The sequence below is a fragment of the Annulohypoxylon maeteangense genome (assembly GCF_022496945.1).
Source record: "Annulohypoxylon maeteangense strain CBS 123835 unplaced genomic scaffold GGS22scaffold_7, whole genome shotgun sequence".
NCBI lineage: Eukaryota > Fungi > Ascomycota > Sordariomycetes > Xylariales > Hypoxylaceae > Annulohypoxylon > Annulohypoxylon maeteangense.
Window position 1 is genome coordinate 1,507,733 of NW_025953254.1, and position 25,839 is coordinate 1,533,571.

Sequence of the window (25,839 nt, forward strand, 5' to 3'; positions counted from 1 at the left end):
TCTTCGAATGAAAATTTCAAGAGTGAATCGATTATCCTCTTCACGATGTTGTTTTTCTCCTGAGCATCCATGCCCTGACCATGTCGGTGCTTGCCGATCCAATCAACCCCGCAGTGGATATTTAAATACCAGAGACAGCCAGTAAAGGGACGATTAGTCGAACGTCAAGTAGCTAGATCATTTCTGGACTTCTGGCCTTTATATTATAAATCCGGGAGTTTATTTTCACATACGAGGAATGTTTCGGTTTCTATCAGGCGGCACGTCCGCACCTCGTTCTAGGAACCATCCCCTATACGAAGATCGAGCAGCAATGGCAGCAGAAACGAATAATCCCTTGGCGAGATCTTTAAGCTCTGGACCGAGTGTCTCGTGCGTGATTCTCACGATCGCGGGTCTGAAGGTGAACGTCTATGGATTGTCCGAGTTGCCAGAGGGCGCGGCCAAAATATCGTGTCTATGGTTACATCATCCGAGACTACGATCTAAAGATGACATGACGAATATCGCGGACCAAATTCTGACGGCATACCATCAGAAGTCATCTTCTGAGCGCGGCTTGATTGCTGTCGCTTTCGACCAGCGAAACCACGGCTCGCGACTTGTAGATGAAAGGGCAAATGATGACTGGCGGAGCGGAAATCCGACGCAGTAAGTTCTGAACTTTCAAAATGAACGAACATATATCTTAAGAGCTGGGTATTTGCAATTGAAAATCCGAGAATACGTATGATTCGCTAACCCCTATTAATGGATAGTGCTCAGGACATGTTTGGAATCATTACGGGTACAGTTGTGGACAACATCAACTTGCTTGATCTGATAGAAGGTCACCTTTTCGGCGCTGGTAGCGGTCCCGGCACCACATCTGATGGCGGGACGAGGCATATCGATCACAACCTAGTTCTGGGCGTCAGTCTAGGTGGACATAGCGCATGGCAGCTATTGTTCGCGGAGCCTAGAGTCACAGCTGGTGTTATGGTGATTGGGTGTCCTGACTATTCCTGTAAGTCTAATACCCGGCCTCGCTAAATATCATGAATATGCGCTGATCATCGTAGACCTTATGAAAGATCGCGCACGACTATCGAAACTGCAAACTTTTATGGAGAAAGACGGTCAATCTTTCTTTGGCAGTAAAGACTTCCCGGATGCATTAATAAAAGCGTGCAACAAGTACGACCCGAGGAGTATCTTGTTCAATAATCGAGATAAGACCATATCAACGAAGGATTCGGCAACAATACGCCCTGTATTAGACTCGAGGGTCTCTAAGAAGAGGTTCCAGGTCCTCTCTGGCGGGGCAGACAAGCTCGTCCCGTATAGAATCAGCGAGCCATTCATGCAATTCTTTAAGATTGCCATTAACAGTTGGTACACTGACGGAGGTATCTATGTGGAGGATAATGTTTATCCGGGCGTAGGTCACGAATTCAATATGGATATGAAGAAAGACGCCGTGCGATTCGTTCTCGATACCGTGGCTCTGGTGGATAAGAAAGATGACGCCGCAGCCCCCAAAATCTAGCTTAGCTATAAATTCAAAAAGATGTGATAACCTATAAATACCATTAATGCGACCACGGTTGAAAAACTCCCTCAATGAGATATTCGTCTTCTCCGACAAGTCTTGACTGTACACCACTGCGTGTCCGATTATCTTCGTCGGCGAAAAGCATCTGTGAGATTCCCCACGGATTTCTTTTCCTGCGCTTACTAGCCAGAAGCTCGTCTTTTCCATGGGGGTCGTCTTTCCACTGCGTAATCGCCTCAGTGATACCTTTGATAGCAGCTAGATTTGACCCATCGATCATGCCTGGCGGGTCCACACCGACGAAATCAACGCGGTCTAAAGGAAAATCAATAGCGCCGCAATGGCAATCGACAAGGCGCTCACGTTTAAAGGCGTGGCTAACCAACGTCAATTTTCTTGGCCAGGTTCCGTGACATTTCCAGAATTCGATGAGTGAAAATAGTACGTTGTAGTATGAGTCTAAAGCACGCTCTTCGCAGGAAATCCGCCCCGCCGCCTCAGCTTCGGATAAAATGCCAAAATACGCGTTTGCGCTGGCGAGATTGGCGTAACTCTGCGCTTCCGATAGGCGGTTCTCTTTCCTCGTAGGGCCACTATAGATAGAGTTAGCACTTAAAATTCTACCAAAAGTACTTAATTAAGAGTATGCTAATTTGAATATTTCTTAAGAGCAAAAAATTGGCTCAGCGATGACCTAGGATTCATTATGGTATTCCAATATCGTTTTCAGCGATGAGAGGTATGAGTATGTAAGAATCAAGAACCTACCTACCCAGAAAATATCAATACAGCATTCTTATCTTCTTTCAACACGCGCAGTCCAGCCTTGATATGCTCGATGAAGGTTGGTGTTTCGCCTTTTTGAAATTCAGCAATGAGCCACTCATCTTCATTGTGACCAAGTGAGGGGCCGCCAAGCCATATGCCGTGACAGCATACAACTATCAGGTTTCTAGGCAATTCAGATGCCATGATGTATCTTGAGATCATAGGCCTTTTAGAGTTGACAATCATTTGATTTACCTACCTAGGTAGATTAGATGCCTAGGAGGTGTGAAACAGCAGTAGTAAATGAAACAGCTGGATAGTTGTATATTTATGTATCTAGCGATAAAATATGCGATCATCGATGTTATGTACCTAAGATGTGGAATACTTAATACTACCGACGAATTAAGCATATTCTAACATGGACAAACTTCAAAGGTTGTCACGACCTCAGACTAGACGGTGTATATTTTATTAAATTTAGTGTATTTTAATGGTATTCGTCAAGGAGTTGATCCTCTTATTCCAACATCGGGCGCGCGTCCCTTAACGGCGCAGTGATACTTTGCCCAATATCTGTGTGATGCATTTGTTGAACCCAAAGTTGATGGAACTTACGAAATGGCCCGACGTATATATACCTAGTACCTAGGTAGTCTTCATATATGACGGTTGGCCTAAATTTCCTTGTCCCATATCGAAAATCTAAACTTGACGCTAGATTTCGTAAGGTGGCGTTATGAGAATTGTGCTTATGTGTTAGAAACCATTCTTGTTAAATTTACTCCTCATTTTTCCCGAGTAACTTAAATATATCAGACACCAGATAAAGACTTCCAGCAATTGCAAGTGGACCTTCGTTCGCTGTTTGGCTTGCCCACTTGAGGGCCGAGAGCACATCTGTGGATGAATTGAACTCCGAAGAAATTGTAACACCGCATTTGCTCGCCGCGTCAAGTAATGCTGCCGAGTTTGTGGGCCGAACCCAGGGCATTTGATCCACGGGGCCGAATTCGACTGTCACGATAGAATCACCGTCACGTAATAACAATTTGAACATTTCGGACACGTCTTTCCCTTGTGTAGCAGCCAGCACCCAAGTGATAGGCTTGCCTTGAGACCGTAGGTGTCTCTCGACGAAGGCCGAGAGAACTTCCGCAGATTGGGGGTTATGAGCTCCGTCAAGGAGAACATTCTGTTTCCTGCCAGTCAACTTTTCGATACTCAGTAGCTGAAGTCGACCTGGCCACACCATATTTCGGGCGGCGGAAGCAAGGACATCAGTAGAGCTAGCGTGCTGAGGATACGCGAGTCGGAATGCTTCATGCGCACATGCAAGATTCTGGCGCTGGTGCGGCGCAAGATTATCGCTTAACTTCTTCACAAGCGTATCGGACTCTGGATCTGTAAATTGAACGCGGGTGCCTGTTTCTTCGGCGTGCTTCGTTAAAACGTCCGATACGGACGCCGGGTTACTGCCATCTGCAACGCATGGCACCCCATGCCTCATGATTCCGGCTTTCTGAAGTGAAATCTCCTCGATAGTATTGCCTAGAAAAGACTGATGGTCGATACCGATTTTGGAAATAACAGTGACACACTTATGTTTCAATACGTTTGTCGCATCAAGTCTCCCACCCAATCCTACTTCGATTATACCAAACTCGACTTTCTCTGACTCAAATATCTCGAAGGCTGTGGCTGTGAGCAACTCAAATTCGCTCGCGCCAAGACATTGTTCCTCATTTCTCCTCTTGACCAACTCTTCAAAGTGCTTGAATTTACTCTCAGACACGACACTATCGTTGATGGTAATGCAATCTCGAGGATGGATGAGATGGGGCGAGGTGAATCTGCCGCAAGATATTTGATTGGCACGTAACATGGCCATCAGATATGCACATATCGAGCCCTTGCCATTTGTTCCGGCGACATGGATCGCTTTCCATGTCTGTGGTGTCTGCTTCAGCAGGGCCGTGATACGTGCTAGCCCGAGGCTCACCATAATGGTGATATTGGATATCTGGAAGTCGTGCGCGGGTAGACGGGTACTTTTGGTACCTTGGCACGTAGGAAACTCAGGAGTAGAGTGTGAGGTATATGATATTGCCTGTTATTCGGTGGATGCCTACAATTTTTGGTATGGGGATGATATGTCCGAGGTGCTTCGAATTATGAGTCATAAATAATGGCAGATATGGTGATATCGTATGAAATATGAGAGTATGATATTCTACTTATAAGTTGTAAGATGACGAATAATTCTCAGCCTATCGATTTAACTGACTCTAAAATATACTCAGTCAAGGATCATTATAATGTGGATATATCCCTCCGGACTATCCCCAATTGGGATGTCAATGGTAAGGCTGTGATGCATGTCGGTACCTAGGCAGTGTACATTTATGTACCTAGTACTTACCTAGGAGGAACGTACCAGCTTTGGTGAGGTGCATGTACGTACATATAGATACATGTACAATACCTAGATACTAAGTATATACTAGGTATTTATGTACTCTGCACCTACCTTGAACTTTTAATGTTTAGTAGACTGCCTAGGTGCTCACTGCGCGAACGCACTGTCCACTTAATACCCGGCTTTCTATCCCTCGCAACTCTCCCACTTCCCACTTGCAACCTTTTACCTTCCAGGTTAACCTACCAAATCAATTCGGCCTTTTTCTTCCGTTCTTTATTCCTTCATCCACAACAGTACCTGGGATTAATTCTGCACGGTTGCTGTTATTGATCAGTGATACCATCGTGGATTGCTGCACATCATTAACACCTACTACATACCTCCTTCTTCACCTTCTTCCTTCTCCTAATTCCTACTTGCCGAGATTAGTCCTTGCTAATTCCTCCTCTACATATCTGGCAATTAACAACCCACACTTCTGCGACAACGCGACAATCGCAACAATCGCAATAATCGATATCGCTGTCGCCATAGCGCCGATTATCCCCTTTACTGCAGCTGCTTTGAGCCTCAGGCCACACGCGAGATCGATCCTAACAAAACCACACGTTACTCGTTGCATAGTTGACCATTGCCACGCGCGCACGCCAAAATGGGTCTACCGTAAGTCTTATCATTACGACGCGTCTCAGAACTCGTGTTATCACGACCAGCACCTCAAAATGATTCTGACGTCAATCTGCATCAATTTGACAATGTTCCCCTATTTTGATATTCAATTTGTCCATGATTTATACAACTTGGCACTATTTTGGGATGTTTTCTTACTAACATATTTCACTTACTAGACTCTGGCGTGAGCCTTCGTCTTGTTCATCTGGCGTTCCTCGTCTACCCCATGCAGGATCTCCGTCCCGTCCTGTTATTGCTCGATCACCCATTACTCGTGTGTCCTCGCCACGTCACACTACCATATCTCCGCGACGTCGCCAGCTGCGCGAGGCTCGAGAACGTCGTCTACGTGCTTTGAGCGAACTTGTCGACAATGACGATGAAATAACTCCAAGGGTCCCCTATCCTCGCGCTGATGCCGATAATACATCATCAACTTTCGACACCAACACGTTTTTTGATTCGGCTAATAATGAGGTTGATAATTACCTTAATACCCCACCTACCCAAGACGCGCGTGCACTCGATCAGGTTGTGTCATACCTGATGGCCCGGGAACCACTCCTAAACCGGGACTCACCTAATCTGGACTCTCCAGGCTTATCTGCGGCCGAGCTCATTCAGAGAAGCAACCGCGATCCATCACCCGATGCGCCTGATTCTCAATGGCCTGAGTGGTCGCATGGAGACGATGGTGAAGTACGTATTGCGCAAGCTAGAACCACCAACCTTCCCGAATCGCCTGGTCGAACTCCCAGCCGGAATTTCCGAGTCGCAACGGTTCCATCTCGACAGTCTTCGCGTAATCGTCGCCGTGCGCGTGTCCTTCAAACTCGCGGACTTGGTAGTGTGGTTAGTCGAGGAAGTCGAGGATCAGGTCGAAATGTCGACGGTCTAGGCGACCGTGATCGTAGTCTAAGTCCCGATGGGGAACGATTGTGGGATAACCTTCTCACTACATTAACTCCGGATCCTCAGCCTCCCAGCGTCGGCTCTTCATTCGCATCAACGACCGCTTCAACTTCAGCATCGCAAAATCCTACTGTCGCTTCGTCTCGCACATCGATCACTAGCCCGGGAGAGGCCGCCGAGCCTCCTTGCGATCCGGTCAGCGACTTGGAGGGATTTGCTTCGCGTGATTGGGACCGTCAGGATTGGTTCAACAGCGTACGATCTAACGTGGAACTTTTGGCAGCCAACCCTGGCAGCTCATCCGAAGATTTGGCATTCGTCTCGAGTATGCATGCTATCATCCGCCGTCTCGCTACTCGACAGGACATTCCGGACGAATGGTGGAGGCGAGCTGGGCTTAGCCGCTCGATGTCATGGGAGGGGGATAATTAGCAACTGGAACGGTCAGTTATGATTAAGTTCCATGATTACGAAGGGCGAAAAGGAGTTTTGGGCGAGGGGAGTTGGTCTGATGATTTTGTGGGCTAGTAATGGCGTTCTGGAAAATGTTGCACTGTGAACACGACAATGCAGTTCACTGTGTTAAGGGACAATGAGTCGGACCGGATCGGAAAGGACAAAAAAGGAAGGGAAAGGAAAGGGACCGTACGGTTGACCTTGTGTTGTGTATTATCATACGTGCGGTATGAGTGTTTGAGTTCTATGTTTTAGTTATGAAGCCCTACTGCCAGGGCGAGAACAGACTAGGTCCTCCATACCCGGTATAGGCGTTCCCTGCTGAGAGTGCCTCTACTTAATCTGAACCCGTTCACTGAATTATATTGTTGAGAATCGATGTCATTATGTGCTAGATGCTATAATTTTGGATGTCGGTAGATGTCTTAATACCTATTTAACTAATTCCTAGTACCAAGTAGTAGATATTACTATGCGATGCCAGCATTTGAGCTACTAGGTATGTAGGTAGGTACATACCTAGTAGGTAGAGTAATATTTCAAGTGTATAACGTTACCTATCACGGTAAGCACAGTGCTTTTACTTGAGGTAGGCTGCAGTAGCTGCTTCTTAGTCCCCCAGTATTACCCCGCTAGCCAGTAAAGCACTTAGGCAACATGACAGCGTGGGAAGGAAGTGTGCGGGTGGTAAGGCGTGCCTGAATTCCGCCCTATCGTAACAATGGCATTATCAGTACGTACCTAGATAGGTACCCAATTACGCTGCTGCGTCTTGAAACATTCCAGGAACAAGCAACTAGCAACGCGAGCATGTAATTGGATGCCCGAATTCTTTCCCACACGCACAAAAATCCATACATACATGCGACCTTGCTACCTTGCAACCTTTCTCTCCCCACATCGGGAATCAAGATTTGGGGAATTCATGGCAACGGAGCTTTTTTGAGGCTTAGGCTTAGGTTTTTTTTTTCTTTTTCCTTTTCGTTTCACAAGAGCCTTTACCTGATCTTGACCTGACCTGACCTTTGAGTCCCTCTTTTTAAAAATAGAAATTGGTTACGCTATCAATCTACCTTGTATCGACCAACCTACCAATCTTGACAAACGCACCCCCACTGAGAACGATCAACGATTAACGATTAACGATCAACGACTAACGACCCGTTACTCGACATAGAGTTGCATCATATATCATCCTGACATTGGTGGGAAGAATAGACGTTTAGCTTAGGTGGAATGTGAAAAGAAACTCCTGACCTTACGGCCGCCTACGACGCGTGCGCTGCCCCTCCTTCACGCTCCCCCCCCTCGACGAATCTCGATAGACGACCGCAACTAGGGCCTAGGGAGGGGAAGACGACATTGTACACAACGTGGCCATGGCGCCTAGCTCGGGGCATGGCCCCAATCCCTCCAACGGTTCCTCGTCTGCCGATAGGCGTTACAGCGCCGTAAACGGAAAACCCCAAGCCGCCGTGGCGGCCAGACACGACAGAACACCCAATACTCCAAGAAAGGAAAGCGGCGGGCGAGATAAAGCTCTACAAGACCCAGGTTTAAGAGATTACGTATGTTTAATCAACATCTATCCATCTTATTCCAATAAGTGTTGCCCGTGCTTGGCATTGGGCTAACTAGGTTCGTCACAGCGTCTAGGAGAATGTCTAGGCAAAGGGGCTTTTGGCTCCGTATACAAGGCCATCCATTGGGGCACCGGCGAGGCCGTGGCTGTCAAACAGATCAAGTTGGTGAACTTACCAAAGAGTGAACTTCGAATGATTGAGGTATACTGGCATAACACATCCACATATACATACATGGACAGGGAGACTAATGTGGATGATATAGGCCGAGATCGACCTCTTGAAGAATTTGAATGTAAGGAACACCTTCTTCCTGCTGACAAGGTCATTATTGCTAGACCTGCCTGTTCTTGAGAACTAACATTGCCTAGCACGATAACATCGTTAAATACATTGGGTTCGTCAAATCGACAGACTGCCTCAATATTATTTTAGAGTACGTTATGTCTATGTTCTATACTCATTACCTACGAGCATACCCAATATACTGACGGGTCCATGGATATTAGGTATTGTGAAAATGGTTCTCTACACTCGATATGCAAGGCGTACGGAAAGTTCCCAGAGAATTTGGTTGGAGTTTACATGACCCAGGTCCTCCAAGGTCTCCAGTACCTACACGACCAAGGTGTTATTCATAGGGATATCAAAGGCGCCAACATATTAACGACTAAAGATGGCAAAGTCAAGCTGGCAGATTTCGGCGTATCGACTAGTACTCTCGCCGGACCCGATAAGGAAGCTCAAGTTGTAGGAACTCCGTATTGGATGGCCCCCGAGATAATTGAGCTATCTGGTGCCACGCCGGCTTCTGATATTTGGAGTTTGGGATGCACCGTCATTGAACTGCTATCTGGCAAACCTCCATATTACCATCTCCAGGCAATGCCCGCATTATTTGCTATTGTCAACGATGATCATCCGCCTCTTCCTGAAGGTGTATCTTCGGTTCGTAATTCTCACACAGTTGGCCCCACGACTACTAGAATTGAGGCTAACTGTGCTCTAGGCGGCGCGTGACTTTCTCATACAGTGCTTCCAAAAGGACCCCAATTTACGTGTCTCCGCAAGAAAGCTTTTGAAGCATAATTGGATTGTGGGCTGCCGTCGGAGTGACGCTCCGGTGGCCAAAGCACCTGGCAACTTCAGTCAGGCGGTCGAAGAAGTTAAACAATGGAATAAAGCTCTCACATCTTCTGAAACCAACCTGAGAGCTTCTGGAGGATCCGATTCTTCATTGCCTTTGCATCACGGTCACCCAACATCCCGATTCACATCTCAAGATCAGCCTAGGTCCAACATGCCGACACCCGCCAAAGGGCCCTTTCCTCTCGGAAAGCCAAAGCTCACCGCCGAGGACTTTCGGTCTCCTGAACTTGCAGGTATGCGCTCATATGTATTAGTTTCTATAAATTTATTAGCCAGCGATTTACTTACGTTGGTTTCTTAGATGATGATAATTGGGACGATGATTTTGCTACAACGTTTTCGCCGAATGCTTTGAGACTTCCTATGAAACCTCAGGATCACTTTGGCGGGTTGCTTTCCGCCGACCGTCTGAAAGCTTTCGCGTCTATGGATAATTCGCGTGATATTTCTGTTAATTGGGACAATGACTATGACGGAGAACTTATGACAATGAAAAAGGTGCCGCCGATCCAAGAGGAGGATCCACAGGAGAAGACAATCAGACCTAACTGGAAGATGACACCCAAGCCTGAGAAGGCGGATTCCAAGCCTCAACAATCGAAGTCCTCCCCTCGCAAAAGATCGACGAATGGCCACCAGAGGGAGAAATCCCAACCCAAGAGCCAACTTGGTGGGAATAAGTTCGAACTTCCATCGCGCCCCGATCTAGTGTTTAGAGAACAGTCAATCGAAGATTACTCGGATCTCTTCGATGACAATGACAGTGTTTTTAACCAACGATTAAATCTGGCGAAAAAGGTACGTATTCAATTAACTGGGCATATTTGTGGCCCTCCATTGCTCCATAACACTGTGTCGCTCACCTCTAATTCTATAGCCTGAGACACCTCAACTTTTCCACCCTTCAGATCTTACTAGTTTGCCGCGATCTATGCAATCACCCGTTTCGGGAACCTCGAGAAGGCAATCTTCGGCGCGACCATCAGTTCTTCCCGACCGTCCTATGCAAAGGTCGAACTCGTCAATTGAGATCCAGAAATTTGCCGAGGACGAAGAAGACGAGGATTTCTCGGATATCTTTGGACTAGGTGGCAATTTGGCCGAAAAGGAAGAGAGTGATCGAGGATCCGAAGACGGCAACTTGGTCCTGTCGCGATTATCTAGTAACTCTTGGCTCGGCGACGACGAGGACGAGGACGACCCTTTCGCGTCTATGGATCCCGATTGGGACGAGATGGATTTAGAAGCAAACATCGCTCGCGACCGATCCGCGCGACTTGCCGAGAAGATCGAAGAACTCGTCGGTTCGCTCAAGACGACCGAGGGTGAGGATACACTTCTTGAACTTTCAGGAGACTTGGTTAGTATCCATTAATCTCTTCATTCGATAGATATAAACATACTGATACCCGGGTTTAGCTAGGATTGCTTTACGAACACAGAGAGGTCAAGAATCTCATCATCAGTGCTCATGGATTACTTCCTATTCTCGAGATTCTTGAGCCATGTACCGCCAAGAGCAAGCAGCGAATGATCTTGCAACTGCTGCAAGTTGTCAATACGGTATGACGATTGAATTTTTATAATTGTAATACTAATCGCTGACCTTGAACTAGATTATTCTAGATGACATCGAACTTCAAGAGAACTTATGTTTCGTTGGCGGCATTCCGATTATCACGAAATTTGCAGCCCGGCAGTACTCTAATGAAATCCGCTTAGAGGCTGCAGCCTTCGTAAGACAGATGTACCAAACATCCACCCTAACATTGCAAATGTTCGTTAGTGCTGGCGGTCTCAACGTTTTAGTGGAGTTCTTGGACGAAGACTATGATAGTGCAAGAGACCTTGTGCTTATCGGAGTCAATGGTATCTGGAGTGTATTCGAGCTTCAGGTTTGTTGCCATCGTTTTTCCCATACTATATATGTCCACCTAGTACTGACACCTATGTTTAGGGACCTACCCCAAAGAATGACTTCTGTCGGATATTCTCTCGAAGCAAGATCTTGGATCCTCTTGCTTTAGTTCTCCATCGCGTCCTTGACGAGGATTCTGAGAACGAGCTCACAGAATTGATTGAAGGTCGTATAGTAAACATCTTCTATCTCTTCTCACAGGCTGAGAATTATGTCAAAGAGATGGTGGCTGATCGACAAGTCTTGAAGAGTAAGTGATTTGCGAAATATTTACGATTCAAGCTAATAAATGATAGGCATTCTAAAGGATCTACGACGTATGACGCCCGCTCATCAGATTACTATGTTGAAATTCATCAAGAATCTTTCCATGCTATCAACGACTCTCGAAGCTCTCCATGCGGCAGATGCGATCGATCTCCTTATCGAGTTATTAAGCAATAGCATGAAGAATGGCCATCCTCACTTCCGCGAGATTTCGAACCAGGTACTCAATACAATGTTCAATCTCTGTCGTCTGAGCAAGGATCGCCAAGAGTATGCAGCTGTCAATGGAATTATTCCTTTGCTATTAGAGATTATGAAGACAGATCGACCCCCGAAGGAGTTCGCCCTGCCTATTCTATGCGACATGGCCCATTCAGGAAGCAAAGGCCGCCGTTTCTTATGGCAAAATAGGGGCTTGGACTTCTATATATCTCTTTTGGCAGACCAGTATTGGCAGGTTACAGCACTGGACGCTATTTTCGTTTGGTATGTTATTCTCGTACTTTTTGAAAGGTTCAAATTCGCTAACCCTCCGACTAGGTTGCAAGAAGAGACCGCCAAGGTCGAAGGCCACCTTATTAACTGTCAATTCACCGACGCAATTGTTTCTTGTTTTAATACGCACAAGATCAATGCATTTGACTCTAATCTCTTAGAACCTTTGTTAAAGGTTCTTCGTCTATCACCATCATTGGCCTCATCACTGGCCAAATCGGCGATGTATTCGGGAATAGCGCAGAAGCTTTCCCACAAGAAGGCCGTTGTCCGTTTGAACCTTCTACGTCTTGTTCGAAACATACTCGAAGCACGGGAATCCGATTACTTTGCAGACCTGAGAAACAAGCAACTCGGATCATTAGTGGATGCTATTAGAATCCTTGCTGAAAAGGACTCAGCTGTACTAGTGAGAAACTTAGCATCTGATCTGGTTGCCCTTATAGATGGGACTCCGGATCAATTCGCCGTGCCCACGTCGGCGCCACCGACTGCATCTTCTAACCGCACACGATCTGGGGGGAGGCGCATATATACACCCCCTTCCCTCCATTCTTCTACCTCCATGCCTATTACGCCTACTCAAGCCTCTCGCGGCTCCCACGCCCACTTGCAATCAGCCGCGTTCATTGAGGTGGCATCAAGCTCTAGAAGATCGGCTGCTTCTCTCGCCCCAGAACGCGATCATGTTGCATACCGTCCTAGAAGTAGAGATGATCTCGCTAACAACGCCAGTGCACAAGCGAGTATCCCCCGCCGAGCAAGTGGTGATATACAGGCAGGGAGTAGCCTAACTTCTAGTAAGAGCAGAGCACCAAGAACCCCAGGCATCTACGTCTCCCGACCTAGCTTAGGCGTCCCTACGGGTGCATCCCGAAGCGAAAGTTTGATGTCCAATAAGGAAAACATCGAAGGCGCCGCAGAGGTGCCCCGACGACACGCGAACAGACTATCTGTATCAGAGTCGGGAAATGTCGCTACCACCGGTGCTAGTTCATCAACCCGATCTACGTCCGGAAAACAGCGACGAAGCCGCGCCCCTAGTGAGGGCAAGCAAAAGTGGGGCGCTTAGTCATGCCTTATTATTTACCCCTTATAATAAGGGACACTACCAAGAACAACGAGGTTCGAAACAAATGTTTACAATGAATGAGGATTGCATTGGTGAAAAGAAACTCTAAGAATTCATATGGAAACGAGGACGATATCACCCCGATGTTTTATACGACCACCAAGACTATTACAAAGAGAAGAGACACATTGCATTTTAGGAGAGGATTTTGGAAGGATACGCATATGCACAGGTTCAGTTCAATAGGTAGGTTGGGGGATATGAATACTTGCATGGTAAGGGATACCAATAAACCCAATGAACTGGACGAGGAGGAGCTTTAGCATAACGGATACCAATGTAGCAGATGAGGCTGTAGCCTGCCGCTATGCGCGAGTTTTTTGTATGTGGCAGGTTTGTGTGTACTATGTTAGGTATATCGTGGCTATGGCTGCGATCATGTGAATAACTTTTTCTTTTTGGAGATATGCACTGCATTAATACCTATGTGAGGGGTCGACGTTAAGAAAATCGGGAGTGCTAATAGGATAGGTACCTACCTACTACCGAAGACCGCCAACATGGGAGTATAGGTATAGCCAATAGCAAGTCGCCCCCGCACATAAAATCAATAAACAGATGGTAAGTGAATAATAGAGTACCCTAGGTTAAGGGACTCGGCCATTGAGGTGAGCTGCGCTCGAGACATGCAAGCTTGTGCGATCTAGAAGCTCATGCCTGCAGTAGATAGACTTTACGGTACATATATGCCTACCTACCTAAGTGCTTAGGTATATGTATATATACATAGGTAGGTATATATGTAATTATGTACGCTGGTACCTACTTAAGTACCTAGTAGGTAGGGTACATAGGATTAGGTACCTGCACCTGGTCGAGGCTTCAAATAATGAATATAAGTGTGACGTGGCGTGAGAAGAAAAGGGGGGCCTAAACCCAGCCTCTTTGGTACCTAAGTACCAATTTCCAATCAAAATTTAGAATAAGCAGAGTCATTGAAAATATTCATTTTACCTGAAAATAGACGTCTCGCTCTTTCCGTTTTCTCATTTCTCACCTATGGAACTCAACTACGAGACTACTAGTCATTTCCTTTATGGATGAACTTTACAGACTACCTACCTAGTAATGAGTTATGGATCCTGTATCGATCCTCAGTGTTGTCTCTGCTATCATCACATTCATTGACTTCTCCTGGAGCCTTGTCACAGGCGCTACAGAAGTTTATCAAAATCCTCTAGGAACAATTGACAACAATGCCTACATCAAAGTAGCGAAACAGTTACAGGTAGTTTCTGCAAACCTGAAAACAGACTTCCCAGGGGATAGCGGCCCAGAGAAACATATCAGAGAGATCGCCGATGCTTGCTTTGAAGAATCAAAGACATTGATAGGCTTATTAGAGAAGTTTAGAGCTCGACAGAAAAAATATTGGTTCTTTCTTAGCTTGAAGAAATCTTGGCAGATGTGGAAGACTAGTGGAGATGTAAAGAAATCAAAGGATAGATTGCGAGAATACCAGTCGCAGATAATGCTTCATTTTATGTTGATGCTTCAGTACGTTCACGGATTCCTTCATTATAATTGAACTTCTTCTGACGGTTTCGCATAGAGACGAAAGTTCTCAGATGACAAAACATCTTAGATCCGTGGAAGAAACTTGTAAACATCTCATGATTGAATTCCCAAAACAGTTCGACACCTTCCGCGATGAGCTCATTCGAGTATCTAAAGAATACGTCCAGTTTGATGCTGTTTTAACTACTAGAACATTAGCTCTGATCCGTGATATTCAAGAAAAGAATAATGAGATTAGTGCGCAGAATTATATTCTACAAAAGCTCAACTTCAAGGACAGGTGTCTACGACACGAGCAGATCCATACGGCAAATGAAGACACATGCGGGTGGATATTCGGTTATGATCTTCCGGGTCATTCCAACAGTCTTCACAGCACAGTAACCGAAAACGTCACTATTCGTCAATACGAGTATGAGAAGGGCGTTTTAGAGCAGCACCGAAAAGAGGCGAGTCATGAATTTCTCTCTTGGTTGAATCATGGTCACAATATCCTTCACGTCTCGGGAAAAGCTGGATCGGGGAAGTCAACCTTGATGAAATTCATTGCTTCCCATGAAAAATCACGGGAAGAACTCCAGAAATGGGCTGGGGAGAAAACTCTTATCATAGGAAAGTTCTATTTCTGGAACCCTGGGACTACGTTACAAATGTCACTCGGGGGCCTTTATAGATCCCTTTTGTTTGCGATTTTAAGTCGCTGCCCGGAAATGATCAAGTTAATCTTCCCCTGCGAATGGGAGAAACTCTATAGAGATATCCCAGAAACCGAGAGGAATATCGGAGGACCGATACCTCGCACACTGGCGGAGTTCTTGATGAATAGCAACCGCCGTCATCACGAATATAAATATCTATTCGAACAGGAATTTTCATCTGAACCGAATCTCGAAAGGGCATTTGAGGCCTTTATACGCAAATCTCGGCATTCTCATTATCGGGTGTGTTTTTTTATTGATGGGCTTGATGAGTGCGACGGTAACAGACTTGTCCATGAAGAGTTGGCCCAAAAAATAAAATATTGGACAGAAGGGGGTAATGTCAAAGTTTGTGCATCTTCTCGGCCATATAAAGAGTTCCACGACGTCCTAGGATCTTCAGAGATTCCAAGGTTACATTTACATTTACTGAACCGATTTGATATCTGGACCTATTGCGTCAATCGGTTCAGCCACGACCGTGAAGCGAAGAAGATGAAACAATCATATATGAGCATAATTAATGATATTACCGAAAACTCCGAGGGTGTTTTCTTATGGGCTCGCCTCGTTGTCGACATTATCCTCTTAGCTCTTCGTCAAGGCGACCCATACCATATCCTGCAGGAGAAACTGGCCGAGATCCCCAAAGAGTTGAATTTGCTATACTCTAAGTTACGTGAACCGATAGAAAGGAGTAAGCTAAACAAAGAAATGTCGAACAAAATGCTCCTCCTTGCTTTACGGAACCCAACAAATGAAGACCTGGACGCAATTGTCTTCTCCTGGCTTGACAGATGGGGAAATGATGGGATAGAGGATCCAGACTTTCCTAAAATCAATACGTATTTCCCTTATGACGAGATGGAATATACGGAAAAAATAGAAAATGTGGAAAAGAAAATGGATGGTCTAACGCGAGGATTTCTTGAGTTCAGCCCAACTAATAGGAAAAGGGAATCATTTCTTCAGCCTTGGTTCAATCGTACTATTCAATTCTCACATAAGACGGCTCGAGACTTCCTTCTCCAACACGAAGGAGTTATGTCAAACTTCGAAGAACCGTTTCCCCGTTTTAACTCAAGTTATCCATATGGAAGAATCCTTCTTGCCCAGCTTATCCATGGATTTAGGGCAATATTAACCGGTGATAATTCAAATACAATAAACTTTTTGAATTATCTAGAAAGACTATTCCCTGAACATATCAACGATATAATCTGCCACAAAATACAAGTTGAAATCCAGCGATTGTGGCCATGGTTTCTATTCTCCTTAAAAACCTACCATCCCGACGCAACGTTAGGTCTGAGTTGGGAAGATTGTCTTCGTTCCAATGCGAAAGGTTTCGAGTTTTACTCAAATTTTGTCAACGCGAGTATTCAACTTCCTCGGGTATCTGAGGCCTATGACCCAGCTATGCTGCTCGCCGCCTTAGGTAGAAAAGATTGGGTGTCCGCCGCCAAACACATCATTAGTGACGAAATACTGGACCACCCGATTCGCATTGAAGCTTCTACGGGGAGGAAATACTCTTTCTCTTGGCCCTTATGGACCATTGCGTTTATTTTCATTATTAATTATCAATTCTCAAACCATGACTATGCCAACAACGATGTTGATAGGATACGTCATACCTTACGTAAGCACGGAGATGAGAGCGCGAATAGCTTTCGGTTTGAAATATTTTGTTTGCAGAATTACGATAAGAAGGGAAACTGTCTTGACGTAGAGGTCCAATGGGATGTATTGGCGAATGTACTCGAATTGGCGGGTAAACTGGCAAGAGATGAGCCTGTGGCGTTCACCTCGAAAGAAGATATTGGAATGACACACGAATATGGGAATGAGGCACTTCGCCATGTTGTGCAGCCTGGTCGGGGTAATGCAGCTATCATCTTTCTCTCCGCTTTATGGAAAGATGAACATTTAGATTTTTCTTCCTACATAATTCCTGGAAAAAACATTGTATTTGATTACAATATGAGAGATTAAAAGATTATGTAAGTAGGTATTTTAGGTAGTATCAAGTCATACAGTAGTAGGTTCAAGTTCAATATCAAGTAATGGTTAGAGGGACTAAGTCATGAATTACGTAGAGCTCACTCCTGTCATTTTGAAGGCCAAGAGAATATCTCAAGGTATTGAAATATTTACGTCGGCTGAGTTACGTACTACCTAGTCCCACATGGAAATCGGGAACTTCCGAGTTGTGCGTCCTGATAATGAGTCTTCGGATAACAGATTTATTGATATTTCTGCGGTAGACTGTCAGACATAGGTGTTGGCATCGTTACTATCATGTCATCGACAAACACAATTGGTGGAACCACTCTACGAACCAGGCTACGTAAGTCGTCACCAACAGGTGGAACTACCGTAATACGGCATCCTCCCACCAAAGGTCGGTATATCTTAGAATCATAGGATTACGCTGGAAACTATGTCTAAGCTTAAATCGGCGTTGCATATTGTGGCGATGATTTCTGGGCGCAATTCCACTGATCTAGGTCACGAAAGGAATAGAGAGGATTGACTGTGCTTAGTCATCAACTCAAATAGGGGAATTTACCCCCCTAATCTTCACCGGCATATAAAAAAACCTCCATCTCATTTCTAATGTCTTACTGCCCCAACGGTTAGTAGTAATTGTGTATTAAAACCACTGAATCTCTGGAAAATATTTGTTTCCATTTAGTAACCTACGTCGGGAGGTAACCTATTACCCTTGTTCAGTAGAGCGGTGCTATTGAGGTCGAATTGGGGAAGGCAAAATATCATTATACTGATATTTCATTTCCAATTGGAGGATACTTATATTAGACCGAATTTTGAAGAGTTTTGGTTGGGAGCTTACGTATACAATAACTTTTGTTAAAGTAGTGTTGGCCGTGATCGTCGTCTTGACGCGTACCCACCAGCTGTCACCCATCTGACTAACCTAGTTCACATGGATCCCACATGTGCCCCATCCCGACCATGCCGGCGGTAGATTATCGTGGCGTTCTCCAACCCCCCTTTTTCACGTGTCAATTGCCGGGCTATGCTAGCTAGCGGCTAAGGACGGGTTTGGAAAGTGTGTCTTGGCTTGGCAGTGGCAGTTACCGTCCTTCCCTTCTATCGCTGGTGCCTATGTCACCTTCTTTATTGAAGCTACGATACCATATCCCTATCAGCATAATCTACAGTGAAACAAAACACGGTAGCGAACAGAATCTGCCGAATACGGCCGTGCGATGGCGTCTAATACAAGGTATACTATATGATGGAGGGGTGATGTCAGTCAACAGTCCCATCCGGCATAGACGCGGTACCAAGACACGGGACCAATGCTACCCCACGGTGCGGAAGCAAAGCAACCTCGTAGGTGCGACGTCGACTTTTTTTAAAAAAAATTTCTCTTTTTTTGGTTCATGGCTCGTTTGATTAAAAAGGCAGGGTATGTATGTATAATACTACCTACCTACCCGGATAACACAAGTTCATTAAAAAACCTCCCATACACCGGTTTCCCAAAACAGACAATACCCTCCCGTTGCGGAACCCTAGCATTTCCTTCTTAGTATCGGTGGCGTCTTGACCAGGCTTCTTTTCGTTCGCTCGTTCCAGTCCTAGTTAGGTATGTGCTATCAACCTAGGATGTCTTGTTCCAGTACCACATCACCTTCGTGTGACCAGCCGGAACGGACGTCTGCCGCGAGCCCCAGACGTAACTCCATACCGGCGCGGTGGCATCGCTGCTGGGGATCAGCTTGATGTCGTAGTAGCAGTCGATGTCGCCGTGGCATAGGAATGGGTAGGTGAATCCCTGGTTTCGAGTTAGCTTTTTTTCTCTCTTCTCTCGTTTCATTCGAGCGCGTCTCGTTTCGCTGCTTAGTACGAGATTACGGAATTTGGGGGGAGGGGGGTTAGGATGATATGGATAGGGGATGGGCAAACGTACCTTGACGGTGTAGAGCTGGTCGGAGGTGGTTGCGGCGTAGTCGTCTAGACAGTGCCACGCGTACGAGTTCGCGCCGTACACGTTGTCTGTGTTGGCGGGCTGGCTGGAGTCGGCGAAGGTGCAGTTTCCGACTTCGCTGGAGATGGTCAGAGGATAGGAGCTGAGCTTGGTGAAGGTCGCGCAGTTGTCCAGCGTGACAGCGCCGGTGGAGTCAAGGCAGCCGACGCGGTCTGCCGGTGTAGCGCCCCCGAGGCTCGTGCTGTTGAGGATGAAGATCTGCCCGGACCCTGAGAAGTCCTGCGCCACGACAGTGATGGCGGCGAATAGCGCGCCTAGGGTTATGTAGGATGTGCACTTCATAGCTGCTGCTTGTTGGTGGTACTGACGCTAAAGCTGTGATTGCTGTGCGGGTAATATGTAGTAGCTATGTAGCTGATGTCGCGTGGTAGTGGCTTAGGTAAGGTAAGGTATCGAGCTGAGGGACGATCGAGTGATGATCTTCACAGGCCCTATATATATGTGCGCCGGCAGAGGATTCGCCTTAGGGTGTGGACCTAGACTGAAGGATCACCCGATGCGGCGGAACCTCACCTATGGCTAACACATTCGGTCAATTTCCTTCCAAATTTGACGATATGCTGCAGCTCTCCGAACCTCGTAAGCAATTGCTAAGCATGATTGTGTCGCATTGCAAGTTGATTTCCCGATCTTAGATCTAGCGGGAGCGACTATGTGGGATGGTAATATTCGGAAATCATAATTCCGCTTTACCCTATTTGAGGGCTTACCGCCCCCCCGTCGCATGCCCCAGCGGGTAAGGCGAAGGGCAAGCTTTTTTGTTTTTTTCTTGGTTTTGTATTTTGTTACCCATGATACCCACGACTTCCCCTCTAGGTACGGATCCGGACCGTTTCGAGAAATGGGAAGCTGTTTCGACGGGAATCTTGCTTAGGTCATGCGTTTTCGGCTCTACTCTCGTGCTTACCAACGACTCCCTAATGCGAGAACCTCCCAAGAAAGGTTAAGCGATCCGCAATTACTCCGCGCCGAACTGAAGCTGTAGAGCGACAGCGGACAGCGGATTGTGGCTTATATCATATAAGATATTTCCTGATATTATAAACTATTTCTTATTGAGGCAGGTATCTTCTCTAATTGGCTGAAGCCTAACTTATTAGTTTTGTTTTGTTTATGTGGGATGATCTAGCGGCGTGGAGAAACTAGCAGCGTAGTGCCGGTACTCTTTTGCGGTAAGGTCGTTAAGTAATGGATACCTACCGTAGTGGGAACATCCCACTTATGAGAATGATTCTAAATAGCTTCAAACTCTTACATGCATAGGAATGATTTAATTGGAAGAAATGATTCTACACTCAATACATTGATTCTACGATCGATGCAATGATTCTACAGTCGATCTAATGATTCTAATTGTTACATGCATAGGAATGATTTAATTGGAAGCAATGATTCATAACTGATAGAATGATTCTATTATTTAGACCTTGTAATTCAACTTAGAAGTTGCATTATAAGATCTCCTGTATTACTATTATAACTGTAATAGGTTCGATTCTTCGATTCAGTTCGATTCTGCGATTCAGTTCGATTCTACTATTCAGTTCGATTGAATACTGGTATATTGCTTCATTAGTCGACTGCTTGATCAATAGATTTATAAATTGAAACGTACCTTAGTAGATCGAAAGATTGGAAGATTGGTATACTGGTATATGAGATTAATCGATTGGAAGATATATCCGTAGATAGAAACGTACATACCTTGATTGAATGATTCAAAGATTGCTTGCTTGATTGATTGCTAGGTAGGTAAATTAGTAGATCGAACGATCGCAAGATTAATACGTACTCACCTTGATTGAATGATTCAAAGATTGCTTGCTGGCTTGCTTGCTTGCTTGCTAAATAGGTACCTAGATTAGTAGATTGAATGATTGCAAGATTAATACGTACTTACTTAGGTAAATTTATCGATCGCGCGATTGATATTCTAGTATATTTATTACTTATATTAGTAGATTCAAAGGTTGAAAGATTGATATAATACCTACGTACGTACCTGGGTTGGTATGGCGCGATAGCTTGATTGAATATTTTGTAAGGTTGAAGGATTGAAAGATGAAAAGATGAAGAAATAAAAAGATGAAAAGATGAAGAAATAAAAAGATTGGCAAGGGAAGGCAGGTAAATAGATAGGTAAGAGGTACGAGATAGAAGGGAAGGTAACGAAGGCGGTAGGTATTCTGCCAGATACTAGGTAGAAGTAATGAGGGTATCGCCAAAATAAAGGTAGGAAGGTCAGGTACGAGGCTCTAGGTAGATCGAATTAATCGAATAAATCAAACTGATCAAACTGATCAAACTGATCGAATTGACTGACTGAATTGACTGAATTGACTGAATAGATCGAATAGATCGAATAGATCGAATAGATCGAATAGATCGAATAGATCGAATAGATCGAATAGATCGAATAGGTTGAATAGGTTGAATATATCGAATACGTATTTACTAAGGTAGGTAGGTGATTGAACTGATTGAACTGATCGAATTGACTGAATTGATCGAATAGATCGCATACGTATTTTGTAAGGTAGGGAGATTGGATATATTGAATATATTGAATAGATTGAATAGATTGAAGTTCAAGGAATGATTCTTAGGTATAAAATCTTTAGAAGAAAGTGAGGTTATTTAGAACCTTAGAAAGTACCAGAAAGTATGAAGAGGTAGAATAATTATTTATAATTAATTCGATTGCAATCTAAGGAATCATACTTGAAGGAATAGGTGTTGTTGATGAATTCGATTACGATTTAAGGAATGATTCTTTATTATTTACTGATTTGATTACGATCTAAGGAATGATTCTAGCAATATTCGAAGGAATAGTTGTTATTGATAGAATGGTTGAAGAGAAAAGAATGATTCTGAAAATATTTCAGGAAAAGTGAGGTTATTCGCATGTATTTTATGGCTTTAGAATGATTCTTAAACATGACCGATTCTCTCGATGTACCTTGCCACCAAATTTGTATGGGAAGGTACTTAAGACTAGTGGAAATATTCTTGTAAAAAGAATAATTATTTTATAAGAATAATTGTAAAAATACCCCTTTTGCCGCTACGGTAGTTGTCCCTAGTTGTCGGTCAGTCGGGCAGGATTGATGCTGTCATCTCCTCTCGTCAGCCTGACATTCCATGCCCGATAATACTGACACATAAGAGCTATGCAAGACCTAGCGAGACTTAACAAGACCATGTTGGTGCTAAGAGGAATGTCACAAGAGCTTCAGTCTTACAACTCGTATGATGGCAATATTCCCTGGCTACGATCAGGCGGGTCTCCCCGGACCAAGATAATCTTATCATTTTAATCTATTTCATGCAGCTCGATCTATGATCAATTTGGCTTGTCGTGCGGGAGGCGATCATGATTTTCAGCTAGACCATCTTGGCATAGCCGTTGATTCTTGGAAACCGGCAGTACCAACTTGATTAAGTGCCTAGGTGGAGACGAGAATGCTAACTAAATGCCCTCGGCATCCGGCATTTATTATCTAGCAGGTAGGTAGTATGGTAGGTACCTAGGTAGGTAGGTAAGTAACTCAATTTGAAGAACTAATTATGTGATTGTAATGTCGGTGAGATTTCCAACCTCGATTTCTAATTTCCAGGTTAATATCATGTGAGAGCTAGAAGAAGATCCTGTCGCTTAGTTAGGTACCTGAAATTTGAAACGCCGACGCGCTCGGCCGAGTTCAGAAATTTGATATTAGCATAAATTGAATTCCGGGGAGGATCTAGAGTAAGGCTTGCATCTGCATACGACTCAAAATTCTAGATGAATCTACAATGACCAAGTAGGACATTTCCATTTCTCATTTGAGCAAGCCGCGTAAGGGAGCTCCTTAAATAACAAATGTCGTAAGAATATGGAAACCAATCATGGCTAGAATTGCGCGTTACTCCATGCCAGTCATTTAGATTAAAAGGAAGCTTGTTCATCATTGATAATGCTCTACGTATCTCCATCCTTGACTACCCAACGGCGAGCTGATTCATTGTATACAAATTCTCTAGTAATCACTTCTTGGCTATGGTCCTCTAATACCCGCGTGCACTTTAGTGTAACCGTCCCTGCATAATCTTCCGGTAGCTCTATTTTAACATCATGCATCCTATGTGACTCGGGTAGCGTTGGTTGTAGGACGTCAAGTTTATTGGAGGCGCCGTAGAAAGAAGCTTGTTCGACCGCACTAGAACCTTCGTAAAAGCTACCCTCCTCGATTCTGACTACTTCATCCGCGATGCTTGCTATCAACGGACCATTCCAAATCCCTTCGTTGTGGGCTAAGTTTTTCAGGAAGCCAACAGCGTCGTGTCTGATCCAGCTCACGCGACATTTAATGGCCACGCAAAAGAGCGCTGGAAATGCGCCGAGGTCTGATATAGTGTTAGTCATGTTTGGTAAGTGCAACTCCTTGTCTAAAGGCGCTGAAGATGTGAGATATCGAAGTAATTTTAGCTGCTCCATCATTAAAAGGAAGGATGTTGTGTGGATGTCGTATCTTAACTGATCTGCTGGCCGGAGACATGTATCAACCATTATCCCAGCCATGAGATAGTATAAGTACAGTATTGTAAAGGCTATAGTAGTCGTGCTGATTTTTTCGGCTGCTAGAACTGCTTTTAAATTCTTATATGCTTGATACCATGAACCAAGTTTAGCCTCGATACGTCGTTGCCTGATAAGAAATCGCTGCAGATTGATTTTGACTTGATATCCTACTTGAGAACGATATTCATGACTCAAATACAGGATTTGACCAAGCAAACGGTCTAGATGCTGTCTTGCTTCATGTACGGACTGAAAAGTTAGGTTATGGATTGGAATCTCAGAATTGCAATCTTCGTGAATCATGTTCAAGGAATGTGAGTTTTGACCCATAAGCTTTGTCTGGACGTCAAGTCTGATAAATGCTTGGATAATCCAAGAATCCACCGAAGCATGACACGGCTCCAAGAAGAGGCTATAACCATCAACTTCACTTGATCGGGCTTGGAATTCGTCTAGTAGTTTCAATCCACTCTGGAGATGTGCGATAGCTGTCTTCCAATGCCCTCGGATTAATTCCATAATTACGAAAATTAAACATGTAAGCAGACCAACGCGAATTGAGGAATTATCTCTGGCTGAAAAATGTGGTTGAAGGTGAGTGATCGCCTTGCTATAATGTTGTAGTGTAAAATGCTCTTCTTTGTCCAGGGCGCTGCCTGGCGCTGAAATGTTGGCACGGCCTTCTCTCTTGTGAGCGGAGCCTAAAGCGAGGATTGCGTGCCGAACAGCTGGCTCAGTCGAGGCAGCCTGAAAGACAAGCTTGTCCCATAATTCGAGTCGAAAGATACCTGGAAGTTTGAAGGCGCTTCGATGCGTAAACCACTCGAGATACCGACTTTCCTCTTTGGTCGCAGTTTTTATCGGTGTTGGAGCGAATATGACCTTTTCCAAGCTTTTCGTATGAGGGCTAATAGAAGAAGTGGGGTTAGAACGGGTCCCTCCTCCCCATATCCCATACCCTTCGCAGATGCGACCTGTAGAGAGACATCTTTTACAAGAAGGGAAGCTCTCATCACACTTGACTTTCCTGATCCTTTTATCATAAGGTCAGCCACGTGACTAAGAGAGTATACTGCATTTATCGACTTACTTGCATGTGCGACACCCTGTTTTGACTTTAGTCTTACTCGTGCCAGGTGCCATGGCAGTAGATCTCAACTTGCATGTTGTGGTGTTATCGCTAGTATGAGCTGACCAGAAATCATGAGAAGGATAAAAAGATGAGAATGACCTTGGAAAGGGGTGGGAATGATTACGTGTGCACGCTATTACGTAATCTTATTAAAAATCCGAAAATCTGATTGATTGAGATATTATGTAATCACCGGGCAGGATCCACTGACTAAGGATTTCCATAACCTGTTGTCTTTTTCTATTAGAATAATATCGACTTAGAGCTATTATGCATCTATTCAATTGATTACTCATTACTTACTAATCGTTGCCTCATCGCTGATCTCTGCCCTTACATAATTCATTACCTAATATTTAGCTTACTCATCACCCCTTTATCTTCTACAACTTCAGCGTTGGACAAAGGCTATTATATAGAATACTAGGTACGCAACTTAATATTTTAGAAAAGCCTGACTGGTATGGACGAGGACCGATAAATTTTGTATCGATTGCATCGTGTGTGTATCACGAGTTGGCAAGAGTACGGTAGCGCATCATTCCATATCTAAGCAATGATAGAGATGCAAGTCTCGCAAAGTTTATAGAGGTCTCAA

At 44.7% G+C, this 25,839-nt stretch overlaps 7 protein-coding genes across 7 annotated transcripts; 4 read left to right on the top strand and 3 right to left on the bottom strand.

Annotated features, from left to right (window-relative positions):
• Nucleotides 1-313: 313 nt before the first annotated feature.
• On the top strand, nt 314-1,528 carry GGS22DRAFT_188179 (Alpha/Beta hydrolase protein; the record flags this gene model as incomplete). Its single annotated transcript, XM_047964697.1, has 3 exons — nt 314-651; nt 759-1,006; nt 1,062-1,528. The coding sequence occupies 3 exons, from the start codon at nt 314-316 to the stop codon at nt 1,526-1,528; spliced, it is 1,053 nt and encodes a 350-aa protein (XP_047819726.1).
• A 43-nt stretch (nt 1,529-1,571) lies between these two features.
• GGS22DRAFT_179566 (FolC bifunctional protein) lies at nt 1,572-4,307 on the bottom strand (the record flags this gene model as incomplete). The annotated part of the gene is made up of 3 exons (XM_047963691.1): nt 1,572-2,127; nt 2,307-2,513; nt 3,124-4,307. 3 exons carry the CDS (start codon nt 4,305-4,307, stop codon nt 1,572-1,574), a joined length of 1,947 nt encoding a protein of 648 aa, XP_047819727.1.
• Nucleotides 4,308-4,941: 634 nt separating this feature from the next.
• On the top strand, nt 4,942-7,124 carry GGS22DRAFT_162238 (uncharacterized protein). The gene is made up of 2 exons (XM_047961195.1): nt 4,942-5,387; nt 5,573-7,124. The coding sequence occupies exons 1-2, from the start codon at nt 5,377-5,379 to the stop codon at nt 6,738-6,740; spliced, it is 1,179 nt and encodes a 392-aa protein (XP_047819728.1). The 5' UTR covers nt 4,942-5,376; the 3' UTR covers nt 6,741-7,124.
• Nucleotides 7,125-7,672: 548 nt separating this feature from the next.
• GGS22DRAFT_162241 (cell division control protein) lies at nt 7,673-13,713 on the top strand. The gene is made up of 13 exons (XM_047961196.1): nt 7,673-8,332; nt 8,414-8,548; nt 8,613-8,642; nt 8,719-8,783; nt 8,857-9,295; nt 9,357-9,729; nt 9,798-10,294; nt 10,374-10,856; nt 10,916-11,059; nt 11,113-11,391; nt 11,454-11,664; nt 11,711-12,167; nt 12,222-13,713. The coding sequence occupies exons 1-13, from the start codon at nt 8,144-8,146 to the stop codon at nt 13,246-13,248; spliced, it is 4,329 nt and encodes a 1,442-aa protein (XP_047819729.1). The 5' UTR covers nt 7,673-8,143; the 3' UTR covers nt 13,249-13,713.
• Nucleotides 13,714-14,383: 670 nt separating this feature from the next.
• Nucleotides 14,384-17,519, top strand: GGS22DRAFT_179582 (uncharacterized protein; the record flags this gene model as incomplete). Its single annotated transcript, XM_047963694.1, has 3 exons — nt 14,384-14,805; nt 14,861-16,830; nt 16,870-17,519. 3 exons carry the CDS (start codon nt 14,384-14,386, stop codon nt 17,517-17,519), a joined length of 3,042 nt encoding a protein of 1,013 aa, XP_047819730.1.
• Nucleotides 17,520-18,699: 1,180 nt separating this feature from the next.
• GGS22DRAFT_162244 (uncharacterized protein) lies at nt 18,700-20,218 on the bottom strand. The gene is made up of 2 exons (XM_047961197.1): nt 19,468-20,218; nt 18,700-19,332 (listed from the first exon to the last, which is right to left on the bottom strand). Exons 1-2 carry the CDS (start codon nt 19,825-19,827, stop codon nt 19,159-19,161), a joined length of 534 nt encoding a protein of 177 aa, XP_047819731.1. The 5' UTR covers nt 19,828-20,218; the 3' UTR covers nt 18,700-19,158.
• A 3,289-nt stretch (nt 20,219-23,507) lies between these two features.
• GGS22DRAFT_200036 (uncharacterized protein) lies at nt 23,508-25,252 on the bottom strand (the record flags this gene model as incomplete). Its single annotated transcript, XM_047966380.1, has 2 exons — nt 23,508-25,142; nt 25,200-25,252. The coding sequence occupies 2 exons, from the start codon at nt 25,250-25,252 to the stop codon at nt 23,510-23,512; spliced, it is 1,686 nt and encodes a 561-aa protein (XP_047819732.1).
• Nucleotides 25,253-25,839: the final 587 nt, after the last annotated feature.